At 44.2% G+C, this 15,537-nt stretch overlaps 2 protein-coding genes across 3 annotated transcripts in view; both read right to left on the bottom strand.

Annotated features, from left to right (window-relative positions):
- Window positions 1-792, bottom strand: part of LOC146962307 (tetraspanin-8-like) — a 20,888-nt gene extending 20,096 nt beyond the window's left edge. Inside the window, exon 1 of the mRNA XM_085769218.1 lies at window positions 682-792. Coding sequence (XP_085625344.1) covers window positions 682-741 — 60 coding nt within the window. The 5' untranslated portion in view covers window positions 742-792. The remainder of the gene's footprint in view (window positions 1-681) is intronic.
- The window catches only part of tspan9b (tetraspanin 9b), a 22,692-nt gene extending 7,155 nt beyond the window's left edge, over window positions 1-15,537 (bottom strand). The window contains exons 1-10 of one of the 2 annotated variants that reach the window (XM_085769220.1): window positions 15,351-15,537; window positions 10,527-10,598; window positions 10,322-10,429; window positions 8,621-8,695; window positions 7,656-7,751; window positions 7,167-7,280; window positions 7,037-7,066; window positions 6,196-6,279; window positions 5,423-5,518; window positions 3,471-3,584 (exon numbers count right to left, since the gene is read on the bottom strand). In XM_085769220.1, the coding sequence (XP_085625346.1) occupies window positions 3,486-3,584; window positions 5,423-5,518; window positions 6,196-6,279; window positions 7,037-7,066; window positions 7,167-7,280; window positions 7,656-7,751; window positions 8,621-8,695; window positions 10,322-10,429; window positions 10,527-10,598; window positions 15,351-15,410 (834 nt within the window). In that variant the 5' untranslated portion in view covers window positions 15,411-15,537 and the 3' untranslated portion in view covers window positions 3,471-3,485. Of the gene's footprint in view, window positions 1-3,470; window positions 3,585-5,422; window positions 5,519-6,195; window positions 6,280-7,036; window positions 7,067-7,166; window positions 7,281-7,655; window positions 7,752-8,620; window positions 8,696-10,321; window positions 10,430-10,526; window positions 10,599-15,350 lie in introns of those variants that run through there. The other variant, XM_085769221.1, reaches the window with a different exon arrangement.

Genomic DNA, 15,537 nt, shown 5'->3' with positions numbered 1-15,537 from the left:
TTAAGAAGAAAAAAAAATTCTGATTGTGAGTCGTTGCGAAAATTAACGAATTATATTTCAGCGTATTGATGTAATGCCATCTAGTGGCGAGGCTGCACATTGCAATTTTCTGAGTTGAGGCCTCCAGGCCAGAGGCTTACAAAATGAGTCAAATAGCCTATGAATGTTACGGCTTTGAAATGTTTGAATTTGCTGCTTTTTCAGGTATTGGGTTGAATTTCATATAATCTTTGTTAAATAAGAAAGAAACTTTTTTTTTTACTGCATCCCACTTGATTCATCACAACTGACTTTAAATAGAAGACAAAGGCTGCAACTAACAATATTAAAAAATAGAATCAACACAATGCAAACTTATACTAACAGCTAGTTGCACATGATTTTCTTTTAGTTTCGTTTTCGTTTAAATAACATTTTAATAAAGAATCTTATCAAAAAATGTAACTTTAGTAAAAAAAACAAGTCTGGGTCAGTTTATAATAATAAGATGTTATATGAATTAGTATGATGAAAAAACTTTCATATACTAGAACTTTAAATAAATATTAGTTAACTTAGTGTAAAATTAGAGCCGAGCAGCTCTAAACCTGTGACTAAAGGTTCTGCACACTTCTAATTCCCACCGTGACGAAGGTGCGCCACCGCCATCTTTAATTTAAATAAATAAACCTTTTAACTCACCGCGAAGAAGATGCTTAAGATGGTGAAGACCCGTTTGAGGCAGGTGTTGACCTGAGTCATGTTGACAGCTTCGTGTAAACCACAAACACACAATACTAAAAACAAACAGAGGTGGAGGACTGAAGTGAGGAAGGATGCGGAGTTTAGAGAGAGAGAGAGAGAGAGAGAGAGAGAGAGAGAGAGAGATAAGAGGGGGGCGGTGTTTGTAGACAGCCGGCCTGAGAGGGGAGAGGGGCGGGGAGAGGAGAGGAGGAGAGCTCTGTTCCGAGAACACGAGAGGAAAATCCCCACATGAGCACAGGGAGGGAGGAGGACGAGGGAGACATGTCTTCTAGGTGAGGCGTGGAGGGAAGTAACAGGTGTAGTGAATTAAAGGAATACTAGTTCACTCAAAATTGAAATTTCACTCATTATCTCCTCCCCCTCATGTGGACTAAGGGCTGGGAGAAGTTTCAGAGTCCTCCGTGGCTTCTCTGAGTTACAGGGGGTCTCGGCGTAGCAGTGCATGTCCATATAACGGTTGCAAATGGATACCAACTGTCTTCGTAACAAAAAGACACACCAAAAAACATCCAGATATCTCCATGCTGCTCGTATGTAATTGTCCGTCTTATTGAAGCCCCGAAATGCGAAATTATTCCAAAAAAAATTAAATAAGTCTATATTTCAAGCTTGTTTGCAGCGGAAGCTTCTCTTCCTAGGCCGTCCAAATCTACATACGAGAAGCATTTGGTCTCCTGGTCTCCTAAAGGGGGCGGAGTCACGGTCTGCTGGTCTCCTAAAGGGGGCGGAGTCACGGTCTGCTGGTCTCCTAAAGGGGGCGGAGTCACGGTCTGCCGGTCTCCTAAAGGGGGCGGAGTCACGGTCTGTTGGTCTCCTAAAGGGGGCGGAGTCACCGTCTGCTGGCCTCCTAAAGGGGGCGGAGTCATGGAGAAACCCACAGGACAAAGACAGGAAACCAACTCGTATCGGAGCGTCTTGGTTTCTAAACCGTCTTTGAATGAGTATTAAAGTGTGTGTGTAAAAGAGAAGGCTAGCAGCTCAGATGCTAATACCCACAGTGCCCTCGACTAGCCACGTTAAAACACAAACACACACATGAAGTTTCTGTTTTTTATTTTTTTTTATAAAATCCTTTCACACATGGAATATAAAAACAAACATTTCCCTTTTTTTTTTTTACAAAAATAACTTACAGTTCTTCATCTCCTCTTGACTTTGTTTACCGACAACAACAACACAGAATATAAAAACTGTACAAAAAAGATAATAGAGTGATAACTTCAGAGTGAGAGAAAAATAAACTTTGTTGTGGTGTTTTCAGTGATGTGCCTTTTTTTTTCGTAATAAGGTGCAATAAGAAACGAGTTCAGGAAACAAACTGAGGCTTTTTGTTCTTTTTTCCCTCAGTGAATAAACCAAACGATCGAAGTCCATCCGGTGTTTTGGATCGTCGGCCTCCTCCGGACTTCGTGTCACATCAACGTGTGAACCAGGCGCGGCGTTATGGGTGGGCCTAACGGGCCTGGGCCCACCCACTTGTACAGCTGGCCCATCCAAAATGACAGGGTGAACATAACTTTAGTTAATCTAAGGTTTAATTATTTATTTATTTTTATTTCAGATAACTTAACCACAGGTTTAAATGTGTCAGCATTTGGTGATTTTCATTTAAGCAATATCACACGAGAGGGATCGAGTGCTGTTGTACTGTATATCAGCACGGGTGTGACACCGCAGGGAGGCAGAGGGCAGGCTACGCTGCCTCATTGCGTAACTCTACTGAGTGTGAGCGGCACGTACATTCACGTTGCTTTCGTGAATTGTAAACAAACAGACGCCCCCTCGGTTTTAGCGTCCAGCAGTTTAGCAGCTAATTCAACAGCAGTGATGGATAACTGTACCGGAGAGGCTCAACATGAGCTTCATTTGAGGAATAAACGGCAGCTTTTACCTGACGGGAGACCGACGCCTGAGCTACGGTAGCTAACAGCTAGCAGCTAGCAGGTTTTACCTACTTTTTCCTCTCTCTCTCCCTCCCTCCCTCCCTTTCTTATACACGCACACACACGGCCCAGGTTGTCTGTCACATCTGCTGTAAACCTTGTAATAACAGCTTGTTGAGTACAGTTAACGGTTTGAGTGTGGATTATTAATTGTTAATGGTTTGTTTAATGTGAGTGGTGGTCATCGCGTCCTGATGAGTTGGGTTTTAATAACAGCTGATAACGTAACTGTGTAGATGGTGTGGATTGTGATGAGAAGGTGTTGCACATATTTTAAGACTTATCTGTGCAAACCATTGTGCAAAACCTGTTTGTTGTGACTGTTTGCGTGATAAGATGATTTGCCGAATTCTTCTTCCATTCCTGCTGCCTTTTGTACGGCAAAATGTCGAGATATTTTATTACTTTATGAAAATAAATGTCTGTGAGTTAAAAAAGAAGTGGGCTACGCATTTCTGATTTGATTTTGCTTTTCGTGTATTTGGTTAAACACATAAGTAACAGTGAGAGCGAGAGAGAGAGAGAGAGAGAGAGAGAGAGAGAGGGGTCCGCTGGGTGAGCTAGATTAACTTTTAACGGGAGAGAGAGCGGCGCACCGCGCTGTCAAAGCTCGTCTCAGCCATAGGTCTCAGCAGATGTGTGCTTTCAAGGCAATTTAGACACGAACGAGTCATTCAGGAATCATTTTCAACTCTATGTATGTTAGTGTTATTTTTTTCCTAAGTAGTGGCCCATCCAAAATTACTGTGGCCCGTCCAAAATTGAAATCCTGCCGCCGTGCCTGGTGTGAACGTCACATCAGGAAGTTGCTGCTGCTGCTGCTTCTGCTGCTTCAGGCGGGTTGTGCAGCTCCTGGTATTTGGGCAGCGCCGTGGTGAAGAAAACGGGCGCCACCGACAGGCCTGGAATTTCGTCATTTTAGGGGCAGGGCCACTTGGCCTTTCGTGTTGTCAATTTTTTGAGGGCACAAAGGCCAAAAGCCAGGGCAGCAAGGCCATAATATAAAACAATGATTTAAAATCCATGCCTTTAATGAATTTACTAACTACCGGTATCTGTTAAATTAATACATAAAACGGGCTCAAGCAAACCAGAAATTTTCTACTTTAAATTAATTTATGCATTTAATTTTTTGCACAAGGGTCCAGTCCTATGCAGCTATGTTTTGAAATTCCTATCTTACTTGTTTACTATTGCACTGGGCGATATGAGAAAAAATCCTATCAAGATAATTTTTTTCATATCAGTCGACATCAATTTATATCACGATATAACTCAAATCACTATTTTGGTCAAGCTTAAATATTCCCTTATTGGCACAAGTGAGATTTTAAGTTATCAGAAGGTTATTTTGTGATTTTTTTTTTCCCTGTCAAAAATTAAACATGACAGATGTAATGATGAGCATTATACAACATCATATAAATAAAACACATGTTAGTGTAGTAGCTTGCCTGGGTCTGGGCAGTGTTCAGGTCGGCACAGTTGAACTTTACGCCGGAGTGCCGTGCGTTTTTTACAGTCTATGGTGTGAACACAACAGTGGCTCTGGGCTGAGCAGCAGCAGCAGCAGCAGCAGAGCGGCCGCACCGTGACCGCGTCCGTGTTGTGTGAACCCGGTCGGACGTCGGTCCGCTCCAGCTGTCTGGTGTTTAGTTTTAGTTTTAGTTTTTATTATGGATCCCCATTAGTCCTTACCTTGGTAAGGACTATTCTTCCTGGGGTCCAGACACTCATGTATGACAATCAAAACATAATACAATAACTTACAGAATTAGATAAATGACAAACAACAAAATAAAACAAAATAATAAGAATAAAAACATTTTACAAATACAAACCAACTTTGACTTTTCAAAACTTAAAAAAATGTAAGTTCTTTACTAATGATGGCCTCTTTTATTTTCTTTTTGAATCTCCATTTATTTTCAATGTTGGTCATGTTTGGTGGGAGCCTATTCCAATATGTCACTGCTCTGTACATTACAGTTCTCCTAAGTGCCTCAGTTCTTGGTAGAGGCAGGGTGAAATGAGCACTCAATGCATGCCTTTCCTTAGTAGTTTGTAGCTGTAACACCAATTTATTAGGTTTTCCCACATGATAAATATTAAACAAAAATGTGACCAAACTATAAGCAAATCTTTGTTCTACTGTCATCATGGTGTCTTCATCGTGAAAGTTTAGCGTTACTTCAGCGTTAATGACGCACCACGCATCTTTTCACGGCCATCCGAGTTCTCCTTGACTCCTTCACATTTTCTTCCGAGGCAAAACTCTTTTTTTATTTTTTCTATTTTTTACCGGCGGTGTTCCTCTGCTGACGTGCACAGCTGTAGCAGCCCAAACACTTAGCACGTGTTGACATGTTGTGGCTTGGCTCTTTTCCAGCCACATGATTGGTTCGGCGAGTGGGGGGTGTTTGATGAAGTCACCTGGTTGGCCGGTGATAGATTGGTCATCAAACTGTTGTTATAGCCGCCCGAGCGGTTTATGCCAGGCTCGAATCAAACCCACCCCGTGATGCTGCTGCCAGAATGGCATCAAAATACGCATTGTTTTTTCTTCAAAGACGCAGGTGTCAGAGCCGTGTTGATAGGAAAGAGGCAAAGGAGAAAACCGCAAAATCAACCGGGGCAGTGCGGGTGGGGCATCAAGGCCACTGTGGAGCTTAGGGCAGATATTTTTTTCAAGGGCACAAGGCCAAATCGGACGAAATTCCTGCGCTGGCCACCGAGGTGTAGGCGGGCGGTGGGGATTCTGCCGTTTCGGGTCTGGGGGTCGGGTAACGCATCTGATGGATGATGATGGAGGAGAGGATCGTCCCGAGCAGCTGGAGGGAGAAAAAAAAACACACAGTGTCAGTGAACGCATCATTACAGCTGGTCGACGGGGGGGAGGAGCTTCTGTCGTCTGACGGGGAAACTACATGATTTATTTTGTACGATGGTTTGTATTTGATTTGGAATGATAAAACTATTTGATTAATGCTGTGTTCAAAACAACTCGGAAATTGGAGAAAAACAAGCTCCGAGTTGTAAAAAATGAATTGAACGGCGTGGAACTCGGAAATTACAGGTCGGGTATCATTTCAGAACTCCGACTTGACGTCATGACAACATCAAAACATGGCGGCCCTCGTCTTACACGGTCAGAATTTAAAAATTTTAAGTTATTTGTTGAAGTTTTACTGCATATTTTTTGTGTATTATTGCAGTATATGAAATACGTTTGTATTAAGCTGTGATGTGGTCCTCGTATGTCATGGAAATAACGTTTAGCGGTTATCAGCGATGAGCCACAATACGCCAAACTTCCTTTGGGTAGCCATGTTTTTTCTCTTCCTGCAGTTCCTGCAGCGTGAACGCAATGAAGTCGGAAGTTTCCGAGTTGGGAATTCCAACCTCCCAAGTCGTTTTGAACGCAGCACAGGATCTGATTAAACGTTGATGTTGGAATCAAATCACTGATGATCTGACTGATGGAGACGTCCTGAACACAAACACTCACCGCCAACACCAGCAGAGCGAAGACGACTCCGAGGGCGACGTCGAACAGCAGATAGGTGTAGTGGAGGATGATGGGAAAACACGGCTGTGGGCGGAGACAGAGACGGTGTCAATTTCAGCTTCTTCAGATCAAACTGGGTTTTATTTTATTTTATTTTATTTTAAAGGGAAACTTTGTTTTTTTTCCAACCTGTTTTCATATGTTTTTCTGTATACATGAGTGATGGATAATACTTTTATTGAGGTGGCTCCAGTATTGATGCTCTTCAACCGGGCAAGTGGCTCCCGTCAAAGTTCGCCTTATAAACGTGCTTTTTTTTCACACTGACAGGCTCAGATAGTTACAATGAGTGTCCAACAACATACTAGAAAGGAGAAATGAACATACATGTCTCTACCTTTAGCTGGAGGTCGCTGTTTGTTGTGATCTGTGTCCAAATCTCATCCACGCTAGAAATCCCTTTCATCCACATCGTCCACATCGGGCAAAAATTCAGCCATGACTTTTCTTTTTAAACCTTTTATTTAAAACTAAAATAACAGTGTTGGGTTAATCCAACAGAAAATCACTCCGGTTGTCAGGTAACAGTTTCCCCACCGGTGTTTTGCCGCGAGATTTCAGAACGAGATTTCTAGCGTGGTGAGATTTGGACACAGATCACAACAAACAGCGACCTTCAGCTGAAGGTAGAGACTATTACGTTAATTTCTCCTTTCTGGTATGTTGTCGGACACTCATTGTAACTACCTACTACAGAAAAACATAAGAAAACAGGGCCCAGGTTGAAAAAAAACGAAGTTTCCCTTTAACTTCTATTTGAACCTGAAGCTGAGTCACTCACCTCGGCGTAGATGCTCTTCCTCAAGAAGCGCTGCAGAGACAAAAGGGGAAGATGTCAGTCACTGCTGATTGATTGATTGATTGATTGATTGACAGGTGAGGAAGATGAAGATGATGATGTCATTACTCACCTGGTAGGTCACAGTCTTACACAGCCCCTGTCCCTGCTCCTCCGCGCTGCACAGACAGGAGTCGGGAATGTCGTCGCTCCAGTCGGTGTAGCTGAACACGCCACAGCACTGATACTAATCAGGATCAGAAGAACAAGAAACACCACGTAAATGTGACTGTGTGTGTCTGTGTGTGTGTTCTTGTACATGCTAGTTTGTGAGGACCGGAACAAGTTTTTAACCAACAGAGTGAGGACATTTTGGGAAGTGAGGACTTTTTCCAAGGGCTTTTTGAGGGTTAAGACGTTAGGTTATAATTAGGTTTAAATTAGGTTTAGAGTAACGGTTAAGTTTAGGCATTTGTTTTGGGTGGTTAAGGTTAGGGTAAGCGGCTAGGGAATACATTATGTCAATGATATGTCCTCACAAAGATAGATTTACAAGTGTGTGTGTGTGTGTGTGTGTGTGTGTGTGTGTGTGTGTGTGTGTGTGTGTGTGTGAGAGACTTACTTCTGACTGCACCAGCTTGATCTCGTTCTGCTCCCTGTATGAAGCCTGATCCAGAGGCAGAGAGCTCTGAAACCTCTGCTCCAGTAGAGTCTTCAGCTGAGGACCAATGAACAGAAAGGTTAGTCTCTATCTATCTATCTATCTATCTATCTATCTATCTATCTATCTATCTATCTATCTATCTATCTATCTATCTATCTATCTATCTATCTATCCGTCCGTCCGTCCGTCCATCCATCCATCGTTCTATCTATACATCCATCCATCATCTAACCAACCAACCATCCATCCATCGTTCTATCTATCTATCCATCCATCCATCCATCTAACCAACCAACCAACCAACCAACCAACCATCCAACCAACCAACCATCCATCCATCCATCCATCCATCCAACCAACCAACCAACCAACCATCCATCCATCCATCTAACCAACCAACCATCCATCCATCCATCTAACCAACCATCCATCCATCCATCGTTCTATCTATCCATCCATCCATCCATCCATCTAACCAACCAACCATCCATCGTTCTATCTATCTATCATCCATCCAACCAACCAACCAACCAACCAACCATCCATCCATCCATCCATCCATCATTCTATCTATCCATCCATCCATCCATCGTTCTATCTATCTATCATCCATCCATCCAACCAACCAACCAACCAACCAACCAACCAACCATCCATCCAACCAACCAACCATCCATCCAACCAACCAACCATCCATCCATCCATCGTTCTATCTATCCATCCATCCATCCATCGTTCTATCTATCTATCGTTCTATCTATCCAACCATCCAACCATCCATCCATCCATCCATCCATCCATCCATCCATCCATCCATCCATCCATCCATCCATCCAACCAACCAACCAACCAACCATCCATCCATCCATCCATCCATCAAGAAGTACAGAGATGACTCTGTCTGTTGTCATGGCGGTCGTTACCTGGAAACGGTCCGGAGCGCTGGAGATGGCGGCGTCCAGCATCAGGAGGCTTCCCGTCACCATACACACCAGGAACTGGAGGACAAAACAAAACAGTCACATGATCAATGAGTTTCTACGAGCCAACTGCCGACGCTACATCGCCACGGTGACCAAAACATGACATCAGAGCATTACTGTATGACTCTTCTACCTCTGAGGTTGGACTTGAGGTGCTAACGTGTGAAGGCTAACCACAGCAACTTCCTGTTATGCTACGTAGGCGTATTGCATTCACTTGAATAATAAAAAATACATCCTGTTTTTCTGAGTAATTTATTTTTTGGTTCGTTTTTTGGACTCATTTCTTTCTGTTGTTTGTGGTAGTTTTTTTCTGACTTTGAGCTATTGAGATTTCAAAATCCCGTGAGAAGCTCCCACCTGCAAGTAACATAAGGACTGATTTCAAAATAAAGGCGCTACATCAGACTGCTCTGATATTTTCTGAGGTGGAGTTCTGTAATAACAGGTAGTTTCCTTTCAATATAAGTCTGAATTTACTGGGAACACAGTGAAAATAAGAAAAGTGAGTGGGGTTTTCCTTTGAAAATCTACAATGCCGGTGATAGCTCCACTGATGCTATTTTCTTGTGGAGCATATCCATGGATCTAAGATGTAATAGATCCGTGATGAAGTGGAGGCTTGACTGCAGCGGTTAAACGTTATTTGCAGGTTGCGGGATTTTGAAATATCGTTAAGTCTGAAAAACTGAAATTTCTTTTCAAAAAATCAAACCAAAGAATAAATTACTCAAGTGAATGCAATACACTTCCGTAGTATAAAGTCCGAACCATTGAAAAAAATAAAAAACTTTCACACTGCTTTAAGTCAGAACCGTGGTTTCGTTTGGTCTCACGGAGCTTTCACATCTGGAAATTTGGTTTTGGATCAAACAGGAAAAGTCAGAAAGTCCGGATCAAACGAGGTGGAGGTGTGAAAGTCTCATTAGTGTCGATATTTGGACTTTATTCCACTCGGTTCTGTTGACACAGGAAGAGTGAACTGAGCTGGTTAACCACCTCGCTGTCTTTTCTGTGTCAGCTGCGGGTGAAAAGTGAAACTCGGAGCAGGAAGCCGAACCACAGACCTCCTCATCTCATCTAGCTCAGACTCACTGTAGATTTTAACGTCTGTTTGTTTTTTTGTTTTTTGTTTTATCTCTCTGGGCTTTGTTCTGTTTGTTCGTCTGCTTTTTTTATGTAATGTTTTAATGTCTTCGCTACGTGAAGCAGTTTGGATGCAAACTTTGTCCCGGTCCAACATGTTTCTGGTTATTGGCGTTGCGCGTCTTCAGAGTTCCAATTTGTCTCAAACGCAGCATTAGCTTCAACATTTGGACTTAATTCGCCGGTACGACCTGGTTCTGTTGATGCCACGTGATCCGAAGGAGCAGGAATTGGTCTTTGAAGTAAAAACCAATCAGCTGGTGCTTCAGTCTCGTTGACGTAATTGAAAAAGTGAAAAGTGAAACTCGGAGCAGGAAGCCGAGGAACCACAGACCAGTTCAGACGGTAGATTTTAACTTCTGTTTGTTCTTTATCTCTCTGGATTTTGTTCTGTCTGTTCGTCTGGTTTTTCCCCCTCACACAGGATCTGACATGCTCTTTTATTCTGAAGGTCCACCACCACTTCCTTCCTGTTTCAGTCTGTGTTATACTCACTATGATCAGCAGCACCAAGCGCTCCTTATGGGCGCCGTAGGCTCCCAAGACGCCGAGCACCAAGGTGAGGAATCCCACGATGTAGAGCATGAGGAGCTTGTGATGAAACTGTGGACGAGACGGAGTTTTTTGTTTTGTTTTATCAGTCTGTCAACGTGATGTTTGAAGGTTTAAAGTTTGTTGAAGGTGCGTTTGATTTTATTACCTCAAATTCTTCATGGTGGGCGACGGTGACGTGACACAGGACAGCGAGGCCGATGATCAATGCACCGATGATCTGAAATCAAACAGTTTGATCAGAACCACTTAGTCTGAGCTGCTGCAAACACACAGGAAACACTTCACCCCCGCCAAAATAAAAGTCCCTCTACAAACAGAACCAGCTTAAGAACCAGATTAAAGGGATAGTTCACCCTAGAATGATATTTCGCTCATTATCTACTCACCCTCATGTTGACTAAGGGCTGGAAGAAGTTTCAGATTCCTCCGTGGCTTCTCTGAGTTACAGGGGGTCTGGGCATAGCAGTGCATGTCCATATAACGGTTGCAAAGGGACACCGGAGCTCTTCGTAAAAAAACACACACAAAAAAACATCCAAATACCTCCATGATGCTCGTATGTAATGTCCGTCTTGTGCTGAAGCCCCAAATTGCGTAATTGTCCCGAAAAAAATTAAATAAGTCTATATTTTAAGCTTGTTTGTAGCGGAAGCTTCTCGAAGCTCCTCTTCCTGGTCCGTCCAAATCTCGTGTGATTTGCGCCGGCGTCAGCATGCGTCAGTGCGGTTACTGCGAATCACGCGAGATTTGGACGGACCAGGAAGAGGAGCTTCGAGAAGCTTCCGCTACAAACAAGCTTAAAATATAGACTTATTTAATTTTTTTCGGGACAATTACGCAATTTGGGGCTTCAGCACAAGACGGACATTACATACGAGCATCATGGAGGTATTTGGATGTTTTTTTGTGTGTGTTTTTTTACGAAGAGCTCCGGTGTCCCTTTGCAACCGTTATATAGACATGCACTGCTATGCCCAGACCCCCTGTAACTCAGAGAAGCCACGGAGGAATCTGAAACTTCTTCCAGCCCTTAGTCAACATGAGGGTGAGTAGATAATGAGCGAAATATCATTCTAGGGTGAACTATCCCTTTAAACACCAGTGAAAAGATAAAAAGATAAATCTAAATATTATATTTAACTTATGTGAAATAAAGATCATTATTACATTAACAAACATTACTGTAGAGGCTTTTATTGTGAAAGACTGAAGCTCCTAAGTGAAACAGCTGCTCACTATTAAATGTAATTGTTGTTTATATCAGACTGTCAGTGGGGAAAAAACTTAACAGCACCAACACCCACAACAGTCGCAGGCCTATGCAACAAACTGTCTGCTGTTGACTTTTCAAGATAAAAATGACAAAAATATGAATGTTACAGCTTTTAAATGTTTGACTTTGCTGCTTTTTACATTTAACTGCATCACACTTCATTTATCAGAACTGGCTTTTAGACAAGACAAAGGCTGCAACTTAGAATATGAATTGAATCTACAGGTTAATTTCTTCTGACATATGTCAAAAATGGTGACAATTAATGCTGCATAGCATCATTTACATATTTAATTGACTGTCATGACGCAGGCTAAATTCACGTGGATTTTTTGCACTACAACAAAGTCACAGTAACATAGTAGTAACAAGAAAATAATTAAAGCCGCAAGCGGCGATGATCGGCCCTCGCTCGACCCATGCGACCGCGGGGGCCTGAGGCGTGCGGGCGCCGTGGCGCGAAGCGAGAATGGCGAAAAAGCGCTGCGGGAGCGGAAAAACGCAACGTGCGGTTCGTCCACTAGGTGGCGCTACGAAGCCAGAAGCGGGTAGCGGTGTTCAGGAGCTGACCGGGATCAAGCACCTGAAGTTTGATGTGAATCGGACAACGTAAATGTAAAACAGGTCACTTCCTGTTACCACCCGGGGGCGCATTTGTATGAATCCAGATGTGGGTGGGTGTGTTCAGGGGCGGAGTGTCATCACACGTGTAACATTTGAAGTCGATTTGACAATGTAAATGTAAACCAGGTCACTTCCTGTTACCACCGGGGGGCGCATTGAGTAAAGTGGGATATTGATATATCGGGCGAATCAGTGACTCACCGCTATAATTTCCTGCAAGTGTGAAGTTGGTAGGATAAAGTACGTGGGCGTGACAGCCAACCGAATTTTGATGGCGATCAAGGCTAAGTTTGGCGCCCACTGGAAGCCACGCCCTTTGACGTATCGACCTACGGAGCACAAGCTTTACTCAGCTAGGTCTGAAGATGTCATCTATCAAATTTGGTGCATGTCGGGCGAACCGTTTTGGACGAGTTAATTTGGCGCCAAAAACGACCAATTCAAAATGGCCGACTTCCTGTCGAGATTTCACCATGACATTAAGAGGCTTTTTTGCTTATCTGGGTATGGTGCATATGTGTACCGAATTTCGTCTGTCTAGGACAAAGTTAGTGAAAGTCCCTATGGGCTTTTTTCAACTTTCTAGGGGGCGCTATTTCGCCATTTTGCGTCGGACATGTGCGACCACGCCAAAATATCGAATTTTTCACCAGGCCGGTCATCCGTGCAAAAGTTGACACATTTTTGAGTTTGGGAAAGGGGCCAAATTGCGGTTTAAAGACCGGAAGAATAATAATAACGAAGAATAATAAACAGCACGATTTCAAGAGGCCTTCGCTGGGCGAGTGCTACTCGCCGCTCGGGCCTAATAATACAATTTACTATGATAATAATAATTTTAAAAAAAAACATGTCTGGGTCAGTTTATATACCAATTAGATGTTGATTTGTGTAACTGAACTTTAACATATTAAAGTATCCATATTTAATGCCATACTTATGTGCAATAACCCACATTCAATGCCATATTTGTCAGGATGTGGAAGCAGGCAGGACCCAAACGCAGGAGAGAGTATTTGCAAACTGAGTTTACTACAAATAACAGGCAGGAACAGGACACATGACAGTACACCGTGACACGAACAATAATCCAACACGGAACTGAAAGAAACACGAGACTAAATACAACAGAACTAATCAAACCAACAAGCAACAGGTGAGGAGACAGGAGGGCAAAGAAACCTGATTGGTGGACACACAAGGAGCAGGGCTGACGATGTGAAACGCAGGACAGGTGTGCAAGGAGACTGAGGAGGGACAAACACAGGAAGACAAGACAAGGACTTCAAAATAAAACAGGAAACTAGGACAAGACACAGACCATGACACACAACTTCAAAATAAAACAGGAACTAAACTAAACAGGGGAACACAGAAACTAGGACAATAACAAAACAGAACAGAAAACCGAGCCACTAAATGGCGGAAGACCAAGGGCCATGACAGTACCCCCCCCTTAAAGCTCCAGTTGGTAAGTTGACGAAAGTGAAAGTAAACTCCGCGACTTGGTCGGAAATTTCAAGACAATACTCCGTCAGGTCCCTTTATGAACCTCTGCCAAAGACTTTATAAACCGTCTTTGCCTCTGCCAAGCGCCCCACACACACACAGACACACACAAAGTAGCCATAAACGCACCCACAGAAGATGTACCGTATCCATAGCACGACGTGTAGGAGCGGCGATTGGCTGCTCCTCCTGCTCCCTCTACCTGACTGGTGGAGAATCGTCGGGCGTGGTGGATTTTGGCAAATACGATTACAGGCTGTAGGTGGAGCCAGAGGAGTTGGATTTTGTCCTAAATTACTCATTTAATGTCTGACCATCAGAATACAGTGACAGTTCCAGCAAATATGACTGAATAATTGTTACCAACTGAAGCTTTAAAGGACGGATTCCAGACGTCCCTCCAGGCCAGACAACCCCAACCAGGGCGGGCGGAGGGGGCCTGGAGGAGGGAACCAAGGGCAAGAACAGGGGACCTCAGGCGGGCGGCCTGAGAGGCCAAGCAGAGGGCTCAGGGACTCAGGAGGATGGCCAGGTGGCCAGACATTAGAGCACCGAGAGTCAGGGGGTCGGCCCGGGGGCCGGGCAAAACGGCACAGAGAGTCTGGGGGTCGGCCCGGGGGCCGGGCAAAACAGCACAGAGAGTCTGGGGGTCGGCCCGGAGGCTGGGCAGAAGAGCACCAAGAGTCTGGGGGTCGGCCCGAAGGCCGGGCAGGGGGGCAACGCTGCTTGCGGGTGGCGCCGAGGGACGTGGAGCTGGGGTCGGCCGGACCGCTGCCGAGGCGCGTGGAGCTGGGGTCGGCCGGACCGCCGCCGAGGCGCGTGGAGCTGGGGTCGGCCGGACCGCCGCCGAGGCGCGTGGAGCTGGAGTCGGCCGGACTGCCGACGAGGCACGTGGAGCAGGAGTCGGCCGGACTGCCGACGAGGCACGTGGAGCAGGAGTCGGCCGGACTGCCGACGAGGCACGTGGAGCAGGAGTTGGCCGGACTGCCGACGAGGCACGGGGAGCAGGAGTTGGCCGGACTGGAACAGGAGGTTTGCCAGCCCGTTTCCCTCTAGCAGGCCTGGAGGCCCTGACTGGCGCTCTATAGGCCTGTTGGACCGAGCGGGGCCCCCCCAGTATTTAGTATAGTGCAATAACTCCTGTCCATATTTGTAGGATACTTGTATATATTTTCAATATAGGCTACAGTATATATTTATATTACAATACTATAGGCTGTTTGTCTATTGACCACTTGACTACTTTGCTCTTTTAACTTGTAGCTACACTTTGAGTGGGAGATGTTGCTGTAACAAAAAGCAATTTCCCCTTGGGGATCAATAAAGTATTCTGATTCTGATTGATTCTGAGCAACAAACCACATCAACAAACACATTTGAAACTACTACAAAAACTTTTAATTTAGAACTTCTAATAGGTGAGTTTTATGATAATTACCACATAAAAGTTTCTCTTTTTTTTTATCTCTATCAAAGTATTTAACTCCTAAATCGTAAATAAAGCATTTTTATTTCCTGTGCGCCGCCGCCATCTTCAATTTAATATTTGAAAAGTGAACTCACCGCGAAGATGATGTTGAAGATGGTGAAGACCCATTTGAGGCAGCTGTTGACCTGAGTCATGTCGACAAGACGGAGTTAACCAAACACCAAGAGGAGAAAAAACAAACAGCTGGTTTAGGTGAAGCTCCAGTCAGACTGAGGCTGAGGAGAAGTGTGAGGAGGAAGCCGGAGAGGAGCTGGTTTTAGG

The sequence above is a fragment of the Trachurus japonicus genome, chromosome 23 (genome assembly GCF_045865225.1).
Source record: "Trachurus japonicus isolate A0001 chromosome 23, Traja_1.0".
Lineage (NCBI taxonomy): Eukaryota > Metazoa > Chordata > Actinopteri > Carangiformes > Carangidae > Trachurus > Trachurus japonicus.
This window is presented reverse-complemented; position numbering and strand designations above follow the sequence as displayed.